The 25537-nt window shown below is 46.5% G+C and overlaps 1 protein-coding gene across 10 annotated transcripts in view; it reads left to right on the top strand.

Annotated features, from left to right (window-relative positions):
* Positions 1-24268, top strand: part of ZNF384 (zinc finger protein 384) — a 29945-nt gene extending 5677 nt beyond the window's left edge. For 9 of the 10 annotated variants that reach the window (XM_033052649.2, XM_033052648.2, XM_033052644.2 and 6 more), the window contains 5 exons: positions 14782-15006; positions 15656-15838; positions 16633-16711; positions 17496-17654; positions 17820-24268. In XM_033052649.2, the coding sequence (XP_032908540.1) occupies positions 14782-15006; positions 15656-15838; positions 16633-16711; positions 17496-17654; positions 17820-18095 (922 nt within the window). In that variant the 3' untranslated portion in view covers positions 18096-24268. The remainder of the gene's footprint in view (positions 1-14781; positions 15007-15655; positions 15839-16632; positions 16712-17495; positions 17655-17819) is intronic. The other variant, XM_033052653.2, reaches the window with a different exon arrangement.
* Positions 24269-25537: the final 1269 nt, after the last annotated feature.

Genomic DNA, 25537 nt, shown 5'->3' with positions numbered 1-25537 from the left:
GTTAGTTAATGACCAGGATGTTTTGGAGGCTAAACCATATCCTTGATGGCACAGCTAGGTAGTGAGGCTGGTGTACTACAGAGTGCAGTGCTGTCTGATGCAGCTGGAGTACTTCTGGTGTTGCTCAGAGTCCTGGTGCATCTGGGTGCTCCTCAGTTAGGACTCCAGTCTGTCCAGTGTAAAGACTACAAACTGGAGACACGCAGAGCAGGAAGTGAGCTGTGGTGATAGTGTCTGCTCCCGTGTGTATTGCCCCATTCCATGTGATTTCCTCCTATCTCAGCATTCCAAACAAAACAAGGGGGAAAACGTATTTCTGAATTAAATACAATGGTGTTTCTGAACCCTGAGTGTGTCAGATAAGAGGGAGGAGAGTTCTGAGCCCTGAGGTTGGGTTTCTGAGCTTGGAGGGATGTGGCTTGAGTTTAGGAGTGGTGGGGAGGGGAGAGCTATGGTAGGAAGGAATCCTTGAACCTGAGGACAAGCAGTGTGGGTGTTTCAGAAAAGGTGGGAACCAGATAGAGCAGAAAGTGGTAAGGAGTAAATGTGATGGTCTGTCCTTGTTGGGAAGCAGGAGCACTTATGGTGATTCAGTGATAGGGGTTTCTGACAGATGATTAAGATAAATAAGAGGCAAAGTAGTAGCCAAATTGAAACAGAAATAGAAGATGATCCCTAGGTCTTCTCACCTCCCTATAATGTGCCCAGGATCCCATATCAAATAGTTTTTCTTTCATCATCCTAGATGCTCTTTGTTTTGGTACGGATTTAGTTATCTTTCTGGAATTAAGCCATAGGAAATGAAGGCATCAACACAGAATCTGTGCACCCACCTCAGGCATTTTTTTCAGTTTTAACTATAGCATTTTTTTAACGCTTACATTTTTAATCAACATAGTTAAATGGGTGCAAAACTAGAGCTTGAATCAGCCTTTTTGTCTTAGCCAATGTCCCAGTTCTTCCACTTTGAAAATATAATCAGCGTATGGTGAGGAAGGGTGGGAGTGTTAGGTAGCTTGCTATTTGTAATCCCACCATTTATTTTGGGCCATAGCCACAGTTCCACACTACTCAAGCTGCTTACAGTCTGGGTTGCTAATTAGGTTGTTAAATATGTATTTACAGGGGACACAATTGGCAGTGAACACTAGAATTAAAGCTGAAGCAGGGCTTTAATTATAGTTCCTTGTTTACTTGTAAGTTTGAAAAAAATGCCCAAGACCAGGTGGAGTGACTCAGCAGAAACTTTATGGACCCACATAGTCTGTGTAACAGCTCATGAAAAAGTCTTTGCGGGGAAAAAACAGATGAGTATATATGTCGGAACATGTAATTTCTTTATCTTTAAGATTTCTTTATGTTTAGTCTGAGTGTGGTACCTGTTCCAGCAGCTCCCACCCCAAGCAGGCCTTCCTCTGATCAGTGCTTAGGTGTGAGAGAGCTAAATTGAGATTTATTGAAGACCACCAAGGAGTAGTTCTGCCCTTCTTGAGATCTGCTTTTTGGATGATGCATTCCATGTGCAAGTTTGGAACTAAAAATGATTGTTGGAAAAATAAAGGAAAGCACAATCATCTCTTGGAGCTGTAGGAGAGACAACCTTTGTGAAACGTAGTAAAATCATTTCTCTATAATATGCATATGAATAGATTCACAAGTTAAAACTGAGGAATAATGGGATCCTTCTATATTCTGCAGGATGATTTCAGTAGTTCCCATCACTACAGTATGCAGACATATGCTAGCTAAATTAAGACTGTGAGGTTCATCTACTCCTGCTTCCTTCTCAGGCTGGAGGAGGAGTTGATTTTGGCATTCATATGACTACGTTTGTATTTTACCGATTCCCATGATGAGGCACTGAGAATAATGTGCTCGGATTCCTGGAAGGAGTTGTACTACATTAATCAGTGTGGGTTTTTTTTATTTTAATACCCAGTTCCTAAAGTCTAGGATTATTTTGTCAAATTTAATTATTTTTTTAAGCTTTGTTTTTGAGCTCTGTGAGCTGTCATGAGCATCTGGGCAGGTGTCTAGTATTTGTAATTCTTGACTCCTAGTGTGGTGATAAAGACAGTAAGGCCTTGAAGGTGTTGGAGCATAAACCTTGATAGATATACTGCAGCTCATCCCATTCTCTACTAAATGTAGAGATGCCTGCTCCAGCAAATGGCAGCTGTTTCACTGCTATATCATCTCTATACGTGAACTAGCAGGCTGCTGTGAAAGTGGTGCAAGAATCTCTGTGACTAGGGTTTGGGGTTTTTTAAGAAAAAGTGTGAGGCTTTTGCTAATTATGGCAATACTTTCAGATCTTCGATGTCTGTCCTTAGGATTAGTCTGCCAGAGTCCTTGGTGCTTTGCATTGTGCTGCTGGAAGAATGCTTGCACCTGTAGGGGACAGCATCTAACCCACTCCTGTGAAGCACTTTCCTTCATGAGTAATGTCACTTCAGTTTTGTCTGGATTCATCGTCAGTTCTTTGTTAATCTTCCCTGACATCTTCCTAGAATTAGCTTTTTCTTTGGAAAATGAGATCAGCATCAAGAGTCTTTCTAGAAAAATGCTGGTACTGTGAAGCACATGACTTCTTCCCAAGTGCTTTAAAATGTGCTGAGGAAAAGGTAACAAACAGGTCCTAGATACAGTAGGATTGTTTTTTAGTCCTGGTGTGGTGCCTGTACCTGTGCACTTTTAGAAGTCTGTGGTGTGATGTGATCAGTGGACAAGACTGATGAAATGTTTCGGCCGCTCTGGGCCAGATCATCAATTCTCTTTCTCTTGACAGTTTTCCAAGTACAGTAATTTCACGACTATAAGGCGCACCCTTATGACTAAAATTTTTCCCTAAACCCGGAAGTGCGCCTTATAGTCCGGTGCGCCTTATCTGATCTACAAAGTTGCAAAATTTTCCACCCGGGAAGTGAGAGCCGCGAGGGGGGGCGGTGCCGCGGGAGCGCCGAGTAGCCATGGTGGGGCAGCCGTGGGCAGTCCCAGGCACAGGGAGCAGCGTGGGCTGGAAGGCAGAGGGCGGCCCCGGGCTGCCCTAGGCACAGGGAGCAGTGCGGGCTGGAAGGCGGGGCGTGGCCCCCGGCGGCCCTAGGCACAGGGAACAGCGCAGGCTGGAAGGCAGGGGGCGGCCCCAGGCACCGGGAGCAGCGCGGGCTGGAAGGCGGGGGGCGGCCCCGGGCTGCCCTAGGCACAGGGAGCAGTGCGGGCTGGAAGGCGGGGCGTGGCCCGCGGCGGCCCTAGGCACAGGGAGCAGCGTGGGCTGGAAGGCGGGGGGCGGCCCCGGGCTGCCCTAGGCACAGGGAGCAGTGCGGGCTGGAAGGCGGGGCGTGGCCCCTGGCGGCCCCAGGCACAGGCAGCAGCATGGACTGGAAGGCGGGGGGCGGCCCCGGGCAGCCCCTGGCATGGGGAGCAGCAAGGGCAGGAAGGCAGGGGGCAGCCCTGGGTGCCCCAGGTACCGGGAGCAGCGCGGGCAGGGAGGTGTTACTACTTTGTAACTTTGTTGTGCGCAGCGGCCTGAGCCGACGGGACCACAGTGCTGGGGGCAGCGGCGCCACAGCTGATAGGGGCAGGCGCAACCAGCGGGGCTGCGGTGCTGGCGGCAGCGGGGCCACAGCCTGATAGGGGCCGACGGGACCACAGTGCTGGGGGCAGCGGCACCACAGCTGATAGGGGCAGGCGCAGCCAGCGGGGCTGCGGTGCTGGAGGCAGCGGGGCCACAGCCCGATAGGGGCCGACGGGGCCGCAGTGCGCTGAGCCGAGCGAGGGATGGGCGGCAGGGCAGTGGCGGCGCGGGGCAAGCCCGCCGACATGGGGGCACCCGGAGCACCAGGGAACTCCGGAGCAGCGGGGCCCTGGGGACGCCGCACGGAGTGGCAGCAGGCATTCCCCGGCCCTGGGGACACCGCACGGAGCGGCGGAGGGCTTTCTCCGGCCCCGGGGACGCCGCACGGAGCGGCGGCAGGCCTTTTCCGGTCCCGGGGACGCCGCACGGAGTGGCGGCAGGCGTTCCCTGGCCCTGGGGATGCCGCACGGAATGGCGGATACAGGCAGGCCCGGGGGCCAATGGCTGCCGGGTTGGGGCGGGGCCTTGGCCAGCAACTGCGCGGGGGGAGCTGGGGGCGGAGCCTTGCTTAAAAAAAAAAAAAAAAAAAGTGCGCCTTATAGTCCGGTGCGCCTTATCTGATCTGCAAAGTTGCAAAATTTACCAACTCCCGGGGGATGCGCCTTATAGTCCGGTGCGCCTTATGGTCGTGAAATTACTGTAGTTTCTTTGTAAGAGGAAGAGAGCTTTGTATAGGCATTGCTAGGCTCTGGTATTAAGCAAAATCTAGAATGAATACCTGTTTTATAGTCTGGAATGGTTTTACAAGCTGTGCTCTGGACCCTTGGATACCAACAGAAAGGTTGTCGGCTTGAGAATGGCATGCCTCACTGTCATAGGGTAATCAACAAGTTCTGTCTTCTCCACTTCTAGTTTTGAGTTTTTCTTGCTTTCACTGGGGAACAACAGGGAGGTTGAAAGACAATAAGTGCAGTAATTTCACGACTATAAGGCGCACCCTTTTGACTAAAATTTTGACCCGAACCCGGAAGTGCGCCTTATAGTCTGGTGCACCTTATATATGGACAAAGTGCAGAAATTTGCCAACCCGGAAGTGTGAACCGCGAGTCGCAGGAGGAGCCGGCAGGGCTGCGGCAGCCGGGTGGAGGCGGGGCTGCAGCCAGCAACTACGCGGGGGGAGCCGGCAGCGGATCCTCGTTGCAAAAAAAATGTACAGTAGTTTCACGAATACAAGCCGCACGGATTATAAGCCGCACCCCCGGTGCCTCGACAATGTTGCTGTCTTTGTCAATAGATAAGCCGCACCCCGAATATTAGCCGCACTTTCGTTCGTCGCGAGAATCCGTGCGCAGCTTTCACAAATTGGCCAATTAGTAACAGGATCGCGGCATAGCGGGCTTTACTGGCTCGGGGCGGGGCCAGGAAGGCTCGGCCCGCTCATGGTTGCCGACGGGGCCGGGTGGCCCAGCTCAGCGCCACGGCTCGGCGGGGCTGGCCGGCTGGTGCTGCCGCCGCCGCCGGGCTCGCTGGCCCCCCTCTCCCGTCAGCACCGCCCCGCTGCCGCGTTCGCTCGCCCGGCTGGCAGGGCTGCCGCCGCCGGGCTCGCCGCCCGCCCCGCTGCCGCTTTCGCTCGCCCCGCGCCGCGCCTCGCGAGCGCCGCGCCCGCCCCGCGGCGCTTTCGCTCGCGAGCGGCGGCGGCGCTTCGCTCGCGAGCGGCGGCGGCGCTTCGCTCGCTCGCCGCGGCGGCGCTTTGCTCGCGAGCGGCGGCGGCGCTTCGCTCGCTCGCCGCGGCGGCGCTTCGCTCGCGAGCGGCGGCGGCGCTTCGCTCGCTCGCCGCGGCGGCGCTTCGCTCGCGAGCGGCGGCGGCGCTTCGCTCGCGAGCGGCGGCGGCGCTTCGCTCGCTCGCCGCGGCGGCGCTTCGCTCGCTCGCGGCGGCGGCGCTTCGCTCGCTCGCCGCGGCGGCGCTTCGCTCGCGAGCGGCGGCGCTTCGCGAGCGCCGCTTTCGCTCGCCCCGCCGGCAGGGCTGCCGCCGCCGCCACCAGGCTCGCCGGCCGCCCCCTCCCGTCTGCACCGCCGCCGCGTTTCCTCGCCCTGGCCGGCACTGCAGGCCCCCGCACCGCCGGGCTCCCCCACGCTGCTGGCCCCGATTATGCTGGGCTTCCCCCGCTGCCAGGCAGCCCCACCCGCCGGCCTTCCTGCTTCTGCCATGCTCCCCTGCACTGCTAGCCCCAGTTCTCCCGGGCTCCCCCGCCATGCTGGCTCAGGCTCTGCCGCCCTCCCTGCCCCGCCCTGCTGGCTCAGGCTCTGCCGCCCGCCCCCACACTGCTGGCCCCGCCTCTGCCAGGCTTTCCCACCTCTGCCGGGGCCGGCCGGGCTCCAGCTTGGCTTGGGGCTGCCGCGGGCTCTCACTTCCGTGTTGGCAGCTTTTAGAATTTTGTTAATAGATTAGCCGCCCCGGAATATTAGCCGCACTTCCGGGTTTCCACCAAAATTTTGGTCAAATTGGTGCGGCTTGTATTCGTGAAATTACTGTACACCTTATAGTCCGGTGCGCCTTATATATCGGCAGAAGTTCAGAAATTTGCCGACACTCAGAAGTGCGCCTTATAATCCGGTGCAGCTTATGGTTGTGAAATTACTGTAACGGAGGGACTTGGGAAACTTCTGAGATGAGTCCAAGGTGTGAAAGTGCACGGAAGCCTTAGTAAACTGAGCTGTAGAAGGTGAGGAAGCTGGATGGAGACCCTCGTTAGGGAGCAAATTATGTACACAAGGGGAACGAGTGGTTTGAATACAGCAGGTGGGCATCATCTCAAAGAACATGTCTTGTTTTAAGTCTGTTTTGTCTTTCTTGTACTGGATTTAGCGTTACTGCTCGGTGAACTTCCCATAGTTTTGAATCAATTTGTAATGTGGTGGCTATAGGTTTTGTAAGTCCCATATGTGTGTGGCAATACTGTTGAATTTGGCCAGTTTTAAGCTTGGAAAAAATCTATTAAGCATGTTTTGACATGATTTATAGTTTGGTGGCTGAAATATGTGAAGGTTGTATTATCTTTGCCATTTCTTGAGGCTTGCACAACTCCAGGCACTCGGCAGACGGTCCATCTCCACAGAGGAGACAAATACAGCCTAACTTCTCTCAGTTTCTCTGTGAGGCTGGACTATGTATCTATTCTTTCTGCAGCTCTAAGCTTCTTCTAGAGTTATACTGAAGGGCCAAACATGCTTTTCCTTCAGGCACAGCTGCTCCTTCTGCTTCAGAAGGAGTCTTTAGTGCCCCATGTGGTCAGTAACTCCCCCTCTGATGGGCACAAAGGCAAGGCGCGAGATGACACTGCTTGGTTCAAACATAGTAGGGATCAGAAAGACGTATGGGCAGAGACTGGAGCTGTTTGTTGAGGAAATCTGGAAACTTGGTAGGGATGGGAATCAGAAAGGAGGAGAGAAAAGACAAGAGCCTACAAACTAGGGAATGCAGCAGAGGATGTGATGGGGAGCCTCTTTTCAAGGGAGAGATGGGAGAGCTAGCACAGGAATAAGCTATAAACAGATAAGACCCAGGGGTGAAGGAAATAACCAGACCTGCTAGGTGCTGGAAAATGAGATACCTAGAACTGGCAGAACAGAGAGGGATGAGAGTATGGGATATGGACAGACAAACAGAAGCATGAGGGAGAGGAGATAAATATTAGGTAATCGAGGGAATGAAATAGCACAGAGTCCCTGCAGTAGAGGATCAAGAGCTTGGGTCTGGGCCTTGGTGCGGGAGAGGGGATTGCTCTGGGCTAGAAGGCTAAGGGCAAAGGGTGAATTAAGTTTGAAGTGCTAGGCAGAAAGTTTGACCACATTCCCTCCAAAGCCTAGAAATATTAAACCCAGTGTATTTAAATTTTACCATGTCTTTGATGTCAGCATACGAATGTGACCTCCTCTGGCAAAGAACCTCATCTCCCTCTTAGGCTAGAAAAAGGTGACAAAGTATTATTGCTGTCATTTATCATCATAGCTGCAGTGGCAGAGGTCTGTGCAATGGATTTTAAGATTGTTGATGACCAGCGTGGGTGTCAGTATGATGCCACATGTTGGAATTTCTGTTTGTTTTTTTTAACAAGTAGTTCCGTGAGCAGCGGAACTAATGATGCCTGGTTTCCAGCGACTCTCTCCTGTGTGGATTCTCTGATGTCTAATCAAGGGTGAGCTTATGAGCCTTTCACTCAGCAGACAACTCCAAGAGAGTCTCTCTTCTTTCCTCAGCTGCGTATTTTTGAGATTTGTGTTGACTTTTAAGATCCTTACCTCTTTTCCAGATTGGTTGGAATTAGTTTATGATCTCAGAACTCTAAGGAAAACTGTTGCACATACACATTTACATTCACACATGCAGTTTGTACACGTAATCCTTGCTTTGTATATGAATGCAGTGCTTGGAGCTTAGAAAATTACAATTTGACTGGCCACATGCATGAGTGTATAATGGGGTAAAACCTTGTGTTATGGTAAGTTCTCTCCCTCCTGTTGAGATATTGTAACTGTGTGTGTGCACGTACATGCTTTCCCTTGGCAGTTTCTCATAGTGCCTAACAGAAGGAATTGACAGGAGAAGATCTACAGTCACAGATTCTAATTTCGGCATATTACTTGTCAATGGGATTAGTCTGTGCATGGGAATAAGGAGGACAGTCACAGCTTGGAAGAGAGGGAACTTTAAAACTGATTACACCTTAATTTAGCCCTATTGAATCAATGCGCTTTGATGCCATCCTTGATTAGTTATTGGTGCATGATAGCCTGTCAGAGTACTGCATGTTTCCTCAACCTGAAAGCATGTTCTGTTAAAAGAAAATAAAATGCATTGACATGGGATTGTGGAATTGAGGAGGATGATCTGGGGAAGGTATTTGCTAGTGTGAAGAACTATTGATTACACTTGCTTCTGCCTCAGATGGCTGTGATATCCTACAGCCCTACAGATAATCTTGCCTTGAAATGTGTGCAAGCATGAGTTAGGTCCAGTCTTCAGTGGATTTCCATTTGTTTCAGGCTACAAATGACCACAGAGAGTTATACTGAAATAATTAACAGTGTTCCCAAAATCATAATCTAAAGTATCACTGAACACTCCTCTGTTACAGGCGAGACCCTGTTTTGCTTTGCAGAAATGTTGCATCTCATGGGAGAAGCATAGAAATCTATAGGAGCAGTGATATGAACATATGTAATAGGAATTTTCCTTTAAAGGGAAAAAGGGGTCACAGATATCAGTTTGGCCACTTGGAATTAGTAGGTGTGTCTCTCTTACCGTGTTTCACTGTGTCTTTTGTGATTCCCTTCCCTTACAAGAAATAAAATGGTGATATTGTGGGGATAGATGAGTGCTTATGGAGCACTGATATTTCTGTGGTGGGGACAGGAGATGAGTGATCTGCTTCAGGAGGTTGGAATTGCTTGTGGTTTACAAGACTTAAGGCTGTCCAGAGTGGTGATATTACAAACTGAACGCTTGCTTGTTAAGCATCTGTTTGTGCAACATAATAAGAGTACAGTTCTGTGGAAACAGTCAATAGGACTGTATCAGAATGCACCTGCATTGCGGAGCCAAATTATAGTGACATGGATGACCTTAATCCTGATATTTGCAAATTTCCTAGTGCTTTCTAATGAGCCTTTTGTATTATTTTAATTTTAGCTCTTGCATGTTATCACTATAGTAGGAAGCATTATTGTGTTTTATTGTTTCGTAGGTCTTTTATGCTAATGGTGACTGATTTCAAAAATTGGCAGACAGTGTCTTAGGCCTGATGTTCAGTGATTTGGAGGTCAACAGAAAGTCACAGCTGATAACCTAAAGATAAAAGCAATGCTGGTGGATAGCTGTAAAAAAAGGGATCTTTATGTGGTTGTTAATGGTTCAGACAAAATATATTTTAATACAGTCCCGTGGAAGACAGCCTTTTGGGACAGCGTGATGCCTTCAGCAGCCAGGGATTGAGGTCCAGATGTTTGGACACAATGGGAAACATTATCAGACAGAAGGGTCTTGTTGAGCTTTTGAATGTCTCTGATCTAAAGATAAGGAATATGTAGGAACAGTATCCTGGAAAGCAGTAACTGTGAAAAAGACTTTTAGGAATTAAGTGATATCATGAATGCTCCCAGTGTGAGACTGTGACAGAAAAGGTTTTAAGGTGCAACTGTCGAAAGCATGATTTAATGATTGAGTCATTAAAAGAAGACAGGGAACTTGTGAAGTATGCTGAAATACCACAAAATTCTGGCTCAGGTATTTTTAGGGTCATTTGGAAAAATTGACAAAGTGCAGGAATGCCCTCAAATCTCAAAACTGTGAAAGTGCCATATGATGAGAGCATTTTGAACTTCTCTTTGCCTTGCCAGTATACGAGAGCCACCAATTGACTGAAGGGCTATGGAAATAAGTTGACCAAGATCTTTGAGCATAGCTGATAATTTGTTACACACACCAGTAGTGTAAACTGTTCAGTGGAAGTGCAACACTGGCTTTTGAATAGGAGCTAATGCTGGGATGTTCCAGTGTGGAAGCAGAGGTACAATTCCTGTGCCTTCATTTGGCAATTTCATACTCACTGGCTTTAATTGAGTGTTGCCCAAATAAAGTGTATCTTGGATGCTCATTTTATCTCCTTTCCCTGCCTCTTACAAAATACTAACAGGAAAGTACTTAACTTCAGCTTAAAAAAAAAAGGTGGGGGGATGTGAGGGTCAAGTTAGCATTTATCATGAACTGTGCATCCATTATTATGCTATGCTTGCAGTAGTTACTTCATTAACTCTGCATTGCAAAGGGAGCATATTTCCTTCCCTGCTGAATGAACTGCTGACTGAAAGTCTAAACTTACTCTTATCACCTAGTCTAATTGCAGACTTCCCCATTTTGATATTTATTTTAACTGATGGTCTAACTTGTATTTGTAGCCTAAAAGAAAGAGCAAGGACTCAATTAACTTGTAAGACTACTCTCAGTACATACTAGGAATTTGAATTCTCAGAGCCCTATAAAAGCTTACATAGTTTTCACAACTGTGATACTGATTAATTAAGCACTTCATTGAAAAAGGCTGTTAATCCATGTTAGGCAAATTTTACTATGAGCTGGTATTTCAGATGGTATTTTATCTCCTAACAGCATCTGATGAATGAGGTGGAACATTCCATGAAAAGTGGAAAAAAATACAGCATCGTGTGCCACAGGGTTGTAGTCTAGTTGCTATAAGCATCATTTTGTTTATGACTCATTGTGATGACTTTCATATGGGAGTAGAATTGGAATTGTACATCCACGTTTTACTGGCATTTCATGATTTTTGAGAGTGTGTCTAATATGAACATTTTCTGAATGTCTTTATTTCCTATAAAAAAGAAAGCATTGTAAACATTGGAAGGGGTTACTTTTGATCTCTGGCATATGGCTGAGTGCTAATTTAACTGTTGATATGAGCCTTTGTGCTATTAAGGGTATTTTCTCTGAGGCTGTCTGAATTTGCAGAGCCATAACAAGCAGCTGCAGGGGATGTTGTGTCACACCATCAGTGGGAATGCTGCAGTCATTTCTGTTTCTTGCTGTCAGAAAGAATGCAGCCAAAGGAGGGGCAGTTTAGAAGCACAGTGGGGAGACGATTAGAAATGGATATTAAACGGGGGGGGTAGAAATCAATTATTTCGTATAGTGTTTCATTCATGCTTAGCAAGGAGTATTCCTTATTTTTCCTCTCCCCAGCCAGAATTTCACTGTAGTAGAATACTGACATGTTGCTAGTTTCAGATGGGATATTCTCATTATCCATATAGATGTAACATTTTTTTGAATCCATATTTGCCCACTAGAGGGCTGATTTCATCTTCCCCTTTAATATTTGATGTTGTCTGAGGCAGAATGAGAAGCCCTTAATTAAATGGATCATTTGTTCAGTTGAAAAAGCCTGATACCACACAATATAAAATTCTGAAATGCAGCTTTCCATTATATTCCAGGGCTTTTTTTTAACATATAAGGCTCATGAATTTGCTAATGCTGCATAACATTCTTGCTCACTCAGGGTTGATGCTAATTAGATGATTAGAAAATGAGTTCTTGTAAGATTTTCATTCTAAATGTTGTTTGAAAAACAATATCAGAATGTTTGTCTGAATGCTACATTCAGACAACAGGGGTTGGTTGGTTTGTTCATTTTAGAGTTTTGGTTTGGGGTTTTTGGGGAGTTTTATTATTGTTGTTGAGGCCTGTTTTTGCTGATAATCCAGTTTATCATTGTCATGCAAATGCCAGTGAGGTTTTGAAACAACTTCTTTGAAATTTTACTTTGAAAATAGAAAAGGACATGCAGTCTGTTTCTCTTCATTAAAGTTTATTTAAGAGAATTTCTGACTTGAAGGCAGATACCTGACAAAGCAAGTAAGTAAAGGAAAGGATGTACAGATGTTCTGGACGATAAAGTTGATGGCTTTATGGCACTATAGATTTAATATATGGGACTACTTACACACTTGATGGCATGGTAAAGTTCATTAATGTTTCAGAACAGAATAGACTATTTAAAATATAGAGTCCTGTGTACAGAACAGAAGAGATTAGTGCCCAGCATTCTCTTTAAACTACAGCAAAACCCTTAGAAGGATATTTCTCTCAGAAAGGTACCTGGATTCTCAGAATACTGATTGTAGGGACCAAGTGATAGAGAGACCATGTTGTAGCCTCCGAGCCTCGTTCCAAAGATGCATTATTCTCATGGTTGGAATAGGCCTGTTTCCTCTTTTTGTCATTTCTAGTGTCAGTTGTTGTTCCTCGTTATATCTTACTTGTTCATAAAATAAACCCCTAATAATTGATATTTTTCTCCCTACATAGTTTTATTTGGATATTGAACAAGTTATCTTTTAAACTTTACTCCAAACCTAAATTGACTGGAGTCAGTGAATCTTTTCTGCAAAGCCAATTTTCCACATGCCATCATTCTTTAAGTTTACTGAGCCTGTGTGAGTTTTTCAGTAATTGTTGAGGACATGGGCTTCAGAATTAGACATACTGTTGGCAAGAACAGTCGCTCCCCTTCTGTATACAAAAAGGATACCTGCTATTCCCCTTTGTTTTGGTGAGCCATATTAGCGCAGTATCACACTGGGAGCTTGTTCTCAATTGAATGGTTCCTTATCAGAGGGCCAATGCTGTGGAACAGGGTTCAATTGAGAGTAATGGAAGTCACCATCTGCTGAGAAGGAGCTTGCTGAAAGTCAAGCATGGGATTATGCTGTAATTGCTTGCATTAGCAGGGAACTGGACTTGGTGACTCAAAGGTATTTTTCAGTTCAGTGTTCACCTCGAAGTTATTTCAAACATTGGTGCTTTCAAGGATACACAGTCCTCATCCTATAGGTATGACTGCGGAATGCATGTGCTCTATTCAAGTCCAGCATTTCGGAAAGTCTGGAACAAATTGTGCAACTTGAGATAGTTTCGTTTATAAACCAAGGGCTACTTTTTTTTCAAAAATATGATACTGATGTTCCTTTTTACTCCTTATATCTTTAATAGATGTAGGGATAAACAGCCAAATTGCTTCTGTTTGTTGATTCCAGAAGGAATTGGGGGACGTGCATGTGTGAGGAGGAATTTACGTAAGGATGTACTTAGTTTGCATGTTCTGTTAGGGCTTGCAATTAAAATGGATTAAGAGAAAGATGAAGGTAGGACACGTGGGAACAACTGTTAGATATGATAATGAATGCAAAAGAGCAAAGGTGGAGAGGAGGGAAATGTTATGACAGGTGTATGTTAGAGTGCTTGCTAGGGAGGCATGGCTTCCAGCTAAATGGCTTGGAATCAAGCTGTGGCTCGGAAGGGCCTGTGGAACTCAAGGTAGGTGCTGGATAAATACTGCTTACATGACATACACTAATGAGACTGCACACATCATAAAGCTTCTGGCTCCAACAGAGTCACAACAGTAGATGTAATGAAGTATCCTCCTTAGAGGAGATGGATGTGGGGAAGATCAGGATCAGCTCTCTGTAGCTTGTAATAACTGCAGAGACTTTTGTTGTTGAGCAGTTTTGTAAACACTATAAAACTCAAGGAAATTCCCATACAAAACCACTGTGAAAGTTGAATTAATGTTAACCAGACTTCTCTGTATTGCATTTCTTCTCTCAAATGTGACCCTGGAAGTTACATGTGGCGATTGTATTTTGTCTTTAATGTAAATGAAAAACCTAAATTCAGATAAGTCTTAACTCTGCCCCTTGTTTGACACGCATGGGAGGTGAGGAAGAAATGAGTAATTTGGATGCAGCTTCTATCTCTGTCAAATTATCAACCACAAAAGCTTCTACCATCTTGAATTGTAAAACAGTACAAGCTTCTCTTAACAGCCTGTTGTTGTGGTGGAGGAACAGTTTTTAAAAGCAGCATCCGTAGCAGAGCGATGCCAACGGCTTCTTTTTGTTCAGAGAGTCTGTGTGTTAACAAATACATTTCTGATCATTATGGGAACAGATGGATCCATACGCCCAGACAAAACATTTTGCATCTCATCAGTAAGACTGAAATGATGAAAGCCCACTAGACCAATGAAATACCACATTTGATATCCAGAGTATCTTTGTGAGACCCACTAGGAAAACAGCACTGCTGTTGTTCTCAGCATTTTATACCCTAAATATTTGAATATCTTCTCCAAAAATGGGAGCAGCGTTAAGTGGATTTGGCCATTTCTGCTCTCACAGATATCACAGTACATGGAATTAACTTATAATACTAAGTATAACATGGGATTCCAGGTTTTCCAAGGGTTTTTTGACTGAAATAAGTAATAGATTAACAAAGTGGGGGTTTTGTCTGGGAATTATTCCTATCCCCTGAGGATTGCTGTTGGAAAATTTCCAAAGTGCTGCCCTGTCTCTCTTGCAAGCAAGTTGATTTCTTCCAATGCCTTTACTTGTCTGGCTATGAAGTATTGTTTGGTCTGTTACACCAGTTCCCTGCTTAAATTTGTCCCCCTGGGACTGAGGCACTCACAGCCAAGCACTGTCCCAGGTGAAAACCTCCCCAGTACCACATAGTGGGAAAACGCCCCTTCCTTCTCTCAGTGTGGAACATCCCATCCAGTTAAAGTTGATCCATTTTGGGGCTTACCCCCATGTGATACTGTCTCTTCCCCTCGCCCCGGTCCCAGGTGCCGGATGTGTTCGCTGACCTTCTACTCCAAGTCGGAGATGCAGATCCACTCCAAGTCCCATACGGAGACAAAGCCACACAAGTGTCCTCACTGCTCCAAGAGCTTCGCCAACAGCTCCTACCTGGCCCAGCACATTCGTATCCACTCAGGGGCCAAGCCCTACACGTGCAGCTACTGCCAGAAGGCCTTCCGCCAGCTCTCCCACCTGCAGCAGCACACACGGTAAGGGCCAGAGGAGGCTGGGGCCCTCCGCACTGCATGTTGCTGTCATCCCAGCATGCTGTGAGCACCTCAGTGGGTGACTGCCTGGGGAGACCTGTCTGGTTGTCACAGGCTGGTCAGGTCTTACACACATCAGGCCGGCAGTAGTGGTATTGGACACGTGAGACTGGTCCCTGGCTGTGAGGGGCTGGGTGCGCTTAGGTTAGTGCTGCTTCGCCAGAGGGGCGTCAGCAGCAGAATGATGCTTTCTGACAGGAGGTAGCGCTGGTTGTCAGTGTGAGAGTAGAGTGGGCATAGGAGGACTGTTCCCTGTCACCCCAACGTAGTTCTGCCAAATATCTCAAGTCCAGGCTTGCAGCCCCCCTGCTAATATTTCAGCCATAGGCTTCCCACACACAGCTCTGCCAATGCCCCTCAGTCCAAGCTCTATAGTTCCTCTCTCTGGATCCTCCCCCGGTGCGGACAGACCACGGTCTCTTGAACCCAAGGGGAGCACAGTTTGAGACCAACAGAGCTCATGCTGTGTTTGGAGTTCCTTCATGTAGCAGATAGCGTGGTGCTGTCCCACCCCCTTTGTGCCCTCATTCCATCAGCACTAGCCAGATGGTGGTCATGTCCAACTGCTGCTGCTCCTCCTCCTCTTCGGCAGGATCCACTCCAAGCTCCACACGGCGATTGTCAAGCCGCACAAGTGTCCTCACTGCTCCAAGAGCTTCGCCAACACATCCTACCTGGCCCAGCACCTCCGCATCCACTCGGGGGCCAAGCCCTACACCTGCCGCTACTGCCAGAAGGCCTTCCGCCAGCTCTCCCACCTGCAGCAGCACACACGGTAAGGGCCAGAGGAGGCTGGGGGCCTGGCCCTGGTCCCCCCGCGCTGCCGGCATGCACCTCTGGAGCACGCGCGCCAAGCATGCGGGGGGCGGGCGGGGAATGCGGCCGGCTGCACCCCCAGAAGGAGGTGACCCACCTGAGTGGACGGAGTGGAGGCTGCGCAGGAGACACTGACCACGTCAGGGCTGAGGTGGGCACGTGCTGTCCCCTGGGGATCCTTGGTCTTGCACCGCGGGCGGCACAGAGAGAGAGCAATAGAGACAGAGGCATTGGCTGTAGGGGATCCCAGCCTGGCACCACGGGGGTTGGACTGAGTGTGTGGAAGCTGCTCCTGGCATTGCAGGGGGACAGGGACAGATTAACACTGTAGGTAAACTCAGCCTGTTACTTAAAAGGAAAATTGTTGGTGTGTGTATCCTGGAGGAAACAGAGCTGCTTTCTTGGTACTGTGGAAACAAGAGAACAGATTCCTCTTGGTCATTTGGGACTCCTGAGCTTGGAGCAGGGAGCCTGGATGTCCACACCCCTCCCAATACATTTTTAGGTAGCCTCCATGCTGAGCTGTCCAGACATTCCTAAGCTCTTGCTTCTCAGTCCTAGTTACTCTGAAATCTGCTTGACTGCCTGTCTTCTCTAACTTCTAACTGGACATGGGAGCTGGGCAGAGCTTTCTTTGTCCAGCTAGGACAGCATCTGGAGACAACATCATCCCCCTCACACAGCAGCAGACCTTGGCAGTTTGACCTGTCTGCCTGCTCACTACCTCCCATTTGTGCTCTTCCTCCTCAACAGTATCCACACCGGGGACCGACCCTACAAATGTGCTCACCCTGGGTGTGAAAAGGCTTTCACCCAGCTTTCCAACTTGCAGGTAAGGGGCTGGGTGTGTCCTGCTCACCAGCAGGGGCAGCAAGGGTACCTGTGGTAGAAGAAGTGGGGCAGCTGGGAGGAGAGTAAAAGAATACAGAAAGCTATTGAAGCCCTGGGCAGGGAAGAGATTCCTGACTTGTGGCACTAGTGGCCCAAAGAAGTTGCATAAACAGTCGCATCCTATAAAATTGTTAACTTGACTTGAAAGCTGTGAGACCTTACCCATCTGTTTTGCAGTTTCATAACTTAGCTGGGGCAAGACTTTTGTAAAATGTTACACCCAATAAAGTCTGGGTGTCTGGGTGGGTTGTTTGTTTTACAATGAAATGGAGGGCATAAGGGTAAGGTTTAGGGAGGCAGAGGTTGTGTGTCCTGTTGCAGTACCCTGGAGGAGGGGGACTGTAGAGTGTGCCAAAGAGCAAAGAGTTGTAAACACCTGCAAGCAGTTAAAGCAAGTCCTGCCCTGAAGGTATTGGATGCAGGAAGCACATGTATAGGGGGCAGAAAAGGAGAGACCAGGAAAAGACCGAGAGTTGCATGGAAACCGAGAAGATGGGGGTTGTGGAGCATTAAGAGTCTCTGCCCTTCAAGCGCCTAGTATGGATGAGAGGAAAGAGTGTGTATGGAGAGGGAGAAGTTCTATCCCCATGCTGGGAGCCAGGTGTACCTTCCTTAGCAGCCAGGAGCTTGGGGGTGTTTGAGGTAAAGCCATCTCCACTACTAATACTTGCTTCCTTCCTCACGCTTGCTTTCTCTTTCCTCCCTGCTGCTGCCACCCCCCCCAGTCCCACAGACGGCAGCACAACAAAGACAAACCTTTCAAGTGCCACAACTGCCACCGTGCGTACACGGATGCTGCCTCGTTAGAGGTACACCTGGCTACACACACGGTGAAACACGCCAAGGTCTACACCTGCTCCATCTGCAGCCGGGCCTACACCTCGGTGAGTATTTGCTGCCCTGGGCGGTAGCAGGAGGGATCAGACTTCCCAAGGAGCAGCTCCTCTAGATCCAATGGGAGCAGTCCCCTGAGTTGCCATGTCCCTCCCTACTGGCTTTGGCTCTTGTGAGTATCATTCCCTCCTCTCACACGGTTCTTCCCATTGCAGGAGACGTACCTGATGAAGCACATGCGGAAACACAACATCCCTGACCCACAGCAGCAGGTGGTTCAGGCACAAGCCCAGGCCTCGCAGCAGCAGCAGCACTTCCAGCCGCAGGGTGGGGGGGCAGCAGGGGGCCCTTCTGGAGACACTAACCAACCCAACCCTCCCCCCCAGTGCTCCTTTGACCTGACTCCTTACAAGACTTCAGAGCATCACAAGGACATCTGCCTCACTGTCAGCACCAGCGCCATCCAAGTGGAGCACCTCTCCAGCTCCTAGGGAGACCTCAACCCAGGGAGCAGAACGCCTCTTGCGCATAGCCTGTGCCAGGGGCACCGCTTGTGCAGCGGCCCTCCTCGTGCAACAGTTTCCGGCCTCTCCTCCTGCAACAGCCTCTTCTGGCTGTGTAACCCTGTTCATGGCAGCCCCTTGAACAACAGCCTGTCTCAAGGGGGTGCTCCTTCTGTGCAACAGCCTGCCTGGTAGGAGGATGCTTCCTTGTGCAAGAGCCCCTTTCCTGTGCTGGGATCACTTCCTCATGCAAGAGCCCCTCCTTTGAAACCCAAAGAAAGGCCCCTGTATTGCCTTCTCTCTCACTGTAGGATGTGTACGAAGCAGGGTTGTGTGTTGAGACGCGTATGGTGGATGGGATGGAGAGATGACCCTTGTATATACAGGGGCTTGGACGCATGTTTTTAGCAGGCCACAAAAGAATGTGGCAGAGTTGACAGCTGGATGGGGTTCTTTGAGGATTGCCTTGAGTGTCTAAGAGAGAAATATCCATTCCTGTCCCTCCTGCTTGTGAAAGGGAGGAGGGGTCACTTGTCCTGCCCCAAGGACTAGATGGGAGAAACCTCCCCAATGGAAGGTGAGACCAGTGGAGGGAGGAGAAGTGGGATGGACAGGTACCTGTCCATACTACACTGCCTAAGGGCCGTGGAGTATTGCATTCTTTCTCCTCCCCTGGTGGAGAGCAATAGAGAGGAGTCTGTCTGAACTGACTGCTGTCTCTCTCAGCTGTCTGAGCAGCATGATGGCCCCATAGGAATGTGGGCTCCTGTTCCTTGCTCTTCCTGCCGGTTGTGGATGATACCATAGCAGCTTGTACTCCTCCTCCTCTCCCTCCTGCTTTTCCCCCCACCTCCTCAGAAAAGACTGCAGGCATCAACAACAAACCAAAAAGAACTGGAGGGAGGGTAAGAGACTGCCAAAATAATCATCACCCTTCTCTCTACTCCCTTTCCTGAAAGGTGAAATGACAGCAATTCTGACACTCACATACCTGTCCTGCCCCCAGTTTCCCAAAGGGAAGAGGAGGAGGAAGAGGAGGAATAGACCAGTGTTTTCAAGGAGCTGGCAGGAGGCAGGGAAAGGCTAGCTTCTCCTGCTCATCTCCTGCCAGACTGCTCTCCCAGGCTCCCTCTTGCCAAGACGGGCTGGACTCACATGGCAGTGGTGGCCTCTTCTGGACCCTGGTCATCCCCAAAAGGTGGACAGTGGAGAGAAGGGGATGAAGATCCCCACAGAGAGACCAATCTAATGAGAAGGGGGAGCCAACAAGAATAAACTGAAGGCCCCTTGAATTTATATATATATATATATATATAAATATCTATTCCCCACCCCTGGCCCGCTCTGTCCTTGCTGTAACTGTTTCTATCTCTGTGTTTATAAAACGCATTATCCTGGCGAATTTTTATTTTCAATCTTTGTTTGTTTTTCCCTTTCTCTTTGTCTTCAATTCTCCTTCCTCTTTTTTTTTTTTTTAATTGGTCCACATGACTGCTAGTCTTGTGTGTTACTTGTTAGTTTCTTTGGATCATGGAGGCTGACTTGGAAGAGAATGAGAAGGCAAGGGAAAAAGCATGTGTTGTTGGGTTTTAAAATCAGTCACCCACCCAAAGCCTATAGAATCCCAGACTTCTGTATGAACAACCAATAGGGGCTTCTATTTTATTTTTTTTAACCACCCTGTATAGAAATAAATTGGTGTAAAAGGCTCCTTGAAGGTGCTGCTGCGAGCACCCTGCCCCTGTGATGTGTGTTCCTTCCCCCTGCACCCAAGCCCTGCAGGAGCCTCTGGCTGCCCTGAGTCGCAAGGGGCTGTGCAGGCAGGCGCGAGGGCAGCACATCCCTGCCTTTGACACTTTGCGGTTTGCACAAGGAAAGTGAGGAGCTCTGTACCTGGGGAGCCTGTGGCAGAAACATTTTTCTCTGCGTTTACTCACCAAGGTTGGCTGCAAACGGGTGGAATGTTTCGTAGGTGCATAGGTTAGGCTAGAAGGCGCTGTCTGGTTTGACTCCTGCATTTCACAGGTGACATTTCAGTCCATTTAGGCTTTATTGAGCCCCAAGAACTAATGTATATTTGAACTGTGTTGACAAAATGCATTGGCTTGATTTTGAGGCACTGGGACATAAAATCCATTGGTAGCCTGCTGCAAGGGCTTCAGATTTTCACTGCTTAAATATTTAGGCAAGATTTCTCCTTGCTTTGGCTTCTGGTTACTTGTTCTGGAAACATTCATCCCTCTGATACAGAGAGCCTGAGTGGGACTTTTTCCCCCTAGACTTGTATTGAAACACTCTAATGTTCCATCTCAATCCACTTTTTTACAAGGTAAACAGAACTCAGTAAATTTTCCACTCTAAGGGATTTCTTCCAAACCATGAATTATTTTCTTTCTACATCTTGTCAAATTTTACAGTATCTTATAAATTAAACACGTTTCTTTTGGAACTGAGTGTTGAAGCCCCAGTGCCATGGATGAGGTCCCCCTGGCCCTTTGCCTTAAGTCTGCAGAGGACTGCATTTTCCCTCTTCCCATAGCATTATACAGGAACTCACAGTGGCTGCGTGTCTGGTCATCCAAAGTCTTGGCTTTCCACAATAGTGTTTTCCCTTCTCTACAGGTACACTCTGCATTCTTGTTTCCTGGATGCTTCACGTGGGGCTGTGTCCAAGTCCAGCCTGTGCAAATGGACCTGGCCGATTGATGGACTAGGTTACTGACAGCTTTCATAGTTCTGTCACCCACAAACTGTATCAGTTGTTATTTTTACTTTCAGATCCAGGTTGAAATGCATTATTGCATCTGACCTAGGCTAACGTGGAAAGCATTGAGTGCAACTTCTCATTAGCTTCTTTTTGAGACTTGCAGGCTGGGCATTTCTTAATCCTCTTAGTATTTGATTATGTACGGTTTATCTTTCTGACTTATGGTGCTAGGTCAATGCCTTATAAAAATTTAAGTATGTTGCACCTATGCAGTCCCCTTTGTTAAACCAAATGTATAATGCTGTCATGTAAGAATGAAATTAGGATTTGGGGTTTTTTTTCTTTTTTTTTTTTTTTTTACTGCAGAATCTGTATTTCATAAAACCTTTGTGATATAGGTTTTATTTTTTCATTCACTAATTCTTTATTTCTACAGTTTTTCCATAATTTTGTTATTGAGTTGTTTCCTTTGCCTTTTGGGAGTACTGTCATGAGTGTCTTAAGATATTTCTCTAATATCCCATGTTTAATTAACATCAGAATCATTGGGCTAAAGAGCTGGTTACTGAACTCTTTCAGGATTCATGTTTCTTGGCTGATTTCAAAATATACATCCGTAGTAGGTATTGTCTCATTTCCTACTTTGATACTATGGTACTAGATAGAAGTTGCTGTTTTCATATGACTGCTACATTCTGTTCCTTTCTTTAGATGGAATTGGAAATATTTGTTGACTGACTTCTCCTGTTCTGTGTCACTAGCATTTTCACCATTTTTGTCTAGCATGGATCAGTGCTATTAGCAAGGTTTCTTTGTTTATTTTGTGATTGAAAGGAATTAAAGACCAAAATATTCCTTTCTTTTTAGTTTAGCTAGTCACAAAGCTTTTCTTAAGAGTGTTCTCTATTTTTATAGTGTCTAATTTATGTTGGTTGCTGTCTGGCCTTCACCTTTTCCATCTGTTACATTTCTCCTTACAGGAGAGTTTAATTGATATTCCTCTGCCTTCTTTCCTTTTTTCCCATGGGCAATGCGGTTTATAGTTTGCTCCCCTTGGAAGTTACCAGACTCAGCACAGGTTGATTACTACTTTTTGCTCTCCTCTCCATGTCCGTGTTCCACATGGACAGAACAAAACGGCCAGCTTCATGCAGTAGTTCTCTCATCTTGAATGCATCATCTCGAAGACTGAAAAATTATTTGCTTTGGGTGCAGTGTCTTGAATTAAGCTGGGAAGGTTTTAAAAGTCAGAATAATACTTTGCTGACTGGTTGCATTCCCTGGGGAATGGCTCACAAATTAAAATTCTTTGCAATGATTTTTCATTTTATATGTTGAAGGTGCTTGAAATTACCTTTCCTGGTCCCTGGTTTGAGGTGTTGTTTTCTGATGTCTGTTACCCTTCCCCGTCTTGGAATCTCCTACCTAGCATGGGCATCCATGTGTATTTAAAGCTGTACAATTCCTGTTACCAGTCATTTCAAAGGTGTTACTGTTTGTGCAGAAGAAATTAATTATTTCTTACTAAGGTACTTTCCTACTGAGCTTCAGAAATGCCACTCTATTCCAGGCCTCCTTTTCTTCCTTGTCAGTGAGAATTTCTCTGTTTACCCAGTACTGTTGCTGATGTGGATAATTGAAGATACCTTACCCTCATTATCTTTGTCACTTATTTGAGTTTGGATTAGGTCTTCCTCTTTGGATTCCCAAGGTTGTTTAACATATTCAAAGTGCTCCAGATGGTTGAAAAAGTACAAGTAGCTACCTGCGAGACTCAAAATGTTAACAACTTGTACAAAATTCTTCTCTCCTTAGATTAAGTCTGAGGTTCTGCTGTCTGCAGCTTTGTGCACTCAAGCCAACAACAGTTCAGTTATTTACCACCCACATACAAGATTGGAATATTCCTTAACAAATTCCCATGGTCCTTTTACTTCAACTTCACAAATTCTTTGACCCTGCATTTTCATTGTGATGCACATCCATTTGTTTCTATGTTTGTACCCAAGAAGACTTGACAATGACTATGGAGTTCTGTATTAGGTTGCATCTTGTATATTTGCTTGAAAGGCAATAGCACTTTTTCTTGTCCTTTTCCAAGCTGATTTTCTGTTCCTAATTGGATTTTACAAATCATCATTGCTTTAAAAGGAAACATCATGTAGGTTGGAAATCATTTAGAAAAGTCACCCACAAACAGTAACAAAATCTCAGCCATGACTAATGATAGTATTGCTGGTCTATAATTCAGTTAAATCTTCAAGGAAGATTTAAGACTTCTATAATTTAAAGCCTTGTGGTTAATCAACCATGTCCCTTATTACAGTTATTTTGTTAGTTATCACTGCCATTGAAACTGCCACTCTCTATTACTTTTTTCTTTTTAAATTTTTTTTTTAAATCCATAGGGTCTTGCTATGCCTTTGTTGAGTACATTAAAATCTTCTGCTATAAGAAGTCTTTCTTCTGGCGTAATGAGTTATGGACCGTGATCAATTCACTGTATTCATCTTTCCAAACAGCTGAATTAAATTGAGCTGGTTTAGATGTCTCACAATAAGGCTTAGCTCCATCATGTAGTTCTTATCTGTTGCCTTTCTTTTCCCTTTCCGTGACCCAGCTGTGTAGTGTTCAGTTAAAGTCTTGCTACGTTAGGCCTAGATGCCTATCTTGAGCCACCAAACTTAGACAGCCATACAAGGATATCCAGTTCTTTTAATTAGGTTGTTTTCTTCAAATTAAAACAAACAGCAATATGTTTCCTTAGCTGAGTGCAACCCCTGTCAATGCCACTGTGATTTTGCCACATCAGTGTTAGGTTAACTGCCTTACAGCAACCTGGATGAGCCCACTTGCTTTGCAAATACTTTAAGTAAAAGTATTTGCTGGTCTTCTGGAACACATTCAGAACTTCAAAATTGTTTGGAAAAGAAAGCCCATTGCTTCCATCTGCTTGCCAGATAATTCTTTTCAAATTACTGATTGTCAGTTTCTAACTATGCAACTTTTAGGATGTTTTATTTAATGGGTAGAATGAACATCTTCCTAAATCTCATTGGCAATAGGTAATATTTCATTACCTCATGGATGTGTCTACATCATCCAACTTTCTTCCTAATATAGAATATAATTATGAGATTCTGTCTGTCTTCTATATTTTTATTGATTACTTTATCATCTTTATATCAACTAAAGGATATATATCATGTTTAGGATTTTCTTCTAATATTTTGCAGGTAATGTACCTGAAAGCTGCCCAAGTTTACTAGTGCAGTTTCAGACATAGAATGAAATTGCTCTGTACACTTCTTTAACTACAAGATAGGTACCTGTTCAGTCCTCTTTTCAGGTACAACAGATTAAATTTGTGTGCATGGTTTCTTGTTTCTGTATAGTAGAACACCAGAGTACTAGAGAGATGTAGTAACTTGGTCCAACAAACATTTCGATTTCATGTAGTGTCTGTGTAATGAATGGAAAAAAACTGCAAGAAAAGAAATCGTGACACCAAAGAACTAGAGTCTACGCCTACTTTTGCTACTGAATGAGGGTATGTTTTTGAAACATGGACACAGCTATAATTTGTGGCCTTTGGCATCCTTTTTCATTTGTAAAGCTAATTAACCCCCTTGGGGCCAAGTGCTGCAGATTTCTCGTTTGTGAGAACAAAGTGTGGGTACCTCTCGTGTTTCCTGAAGACAGGAAATGGAAAGTTCAGGGACCTCTGAACTGAGAATCTTAAAGAGTGGGAAGAGCTGAACATACCTCAACAGCAAAAAGGTAATTGAACAAGTTATAGCTGTCCTGCTGGGTTCTGCAGGAGGATCCCTCCCAAGCACTGGCCTTCACCTCACAGTCCTTACCAGTCAATAAGTTGACTAAAATCTTGAGGCTTGAATTTGGTATACAGCTGTTTACATTTCCAAGGGAAAACACAGGCATCTGTAGATCAATTAAGGTTGAGAACCACTCCTGCAGACTGCTTCCATAGGCCACGCAGCTTCCCTGTGGTAGGTGCCGAGTCCTGGGCAGCACTGCTCATCCCACAGGTCCTCTGTCAAACCAGGAGCTACCTACAGGATTAACTGCAGCATGGAGCTGTAGCAGCAGACTCGGGTGAGAAGGAGGAGTGTGATAACCACAGGGGTTAGTGTGCAAGGATTTACTACAGCACTTGCCAAAGGATCAGCCTTATGAGGCTGGGTGAGGGTTAGACATAAATGGTCTAACTTATTTCAGCTGGGAGAGCACCTTCCTGCACAATGATCTGTGTCCATGCTCAGACTTCAACATGCAGAAGTGTTTAAAAAATATTCTCCCTCTTGACAAATAACTACAGTGGTGACACTTCCTGTGTGGTGAGGGTGCTTCTGGAGCCCTGAGCTGACTTTGTAAAGAAAGCAAAAATAACAAGCTTTCCCGGACTCAGAGCTCAGGAACTAGTTTTTGCTGGAATGGTAGAGTTTCTACTGCTGTGAGACCACACACACAAAACTGCCTCTCCCCTTTATTTTGCAAATTCACAGTGGCAGTTCCTGCACCTAGAGACATATTTGTATGCTTTACTGAGATTTGCCATTTAGATTTTAGGCAAGTGTGTCTTCTTTGCCTCTATCATTTGTATCTGCAGTGGCAAGAAGTCCACAGGGAGATTTGTCTCTATTTCAGTGGTCTAGAATTCTGACATCTTCCTAACCTTGGCTTGGAGGACAAGATGGGATTC

Source organism: Catharus ustulatus, chromosome 2, assembly GCF_009819885.2.
Source record: "Catharus ustulatus isolate bCatUst1 chromosome 2, bCatUst1.pri.v2, whole genome shotgun sequence".
NCBI classification, from domain to species: Eukaryota; Metazoa; Chordata; class Aves; order Passeriformes; family Turdidae; genus Catharus; species Catharus ustulatus.
Note: the sequence above shows the minus strand (reverse complement) of the source record. Positions and strands in the feature narration are given on the sequence as shown.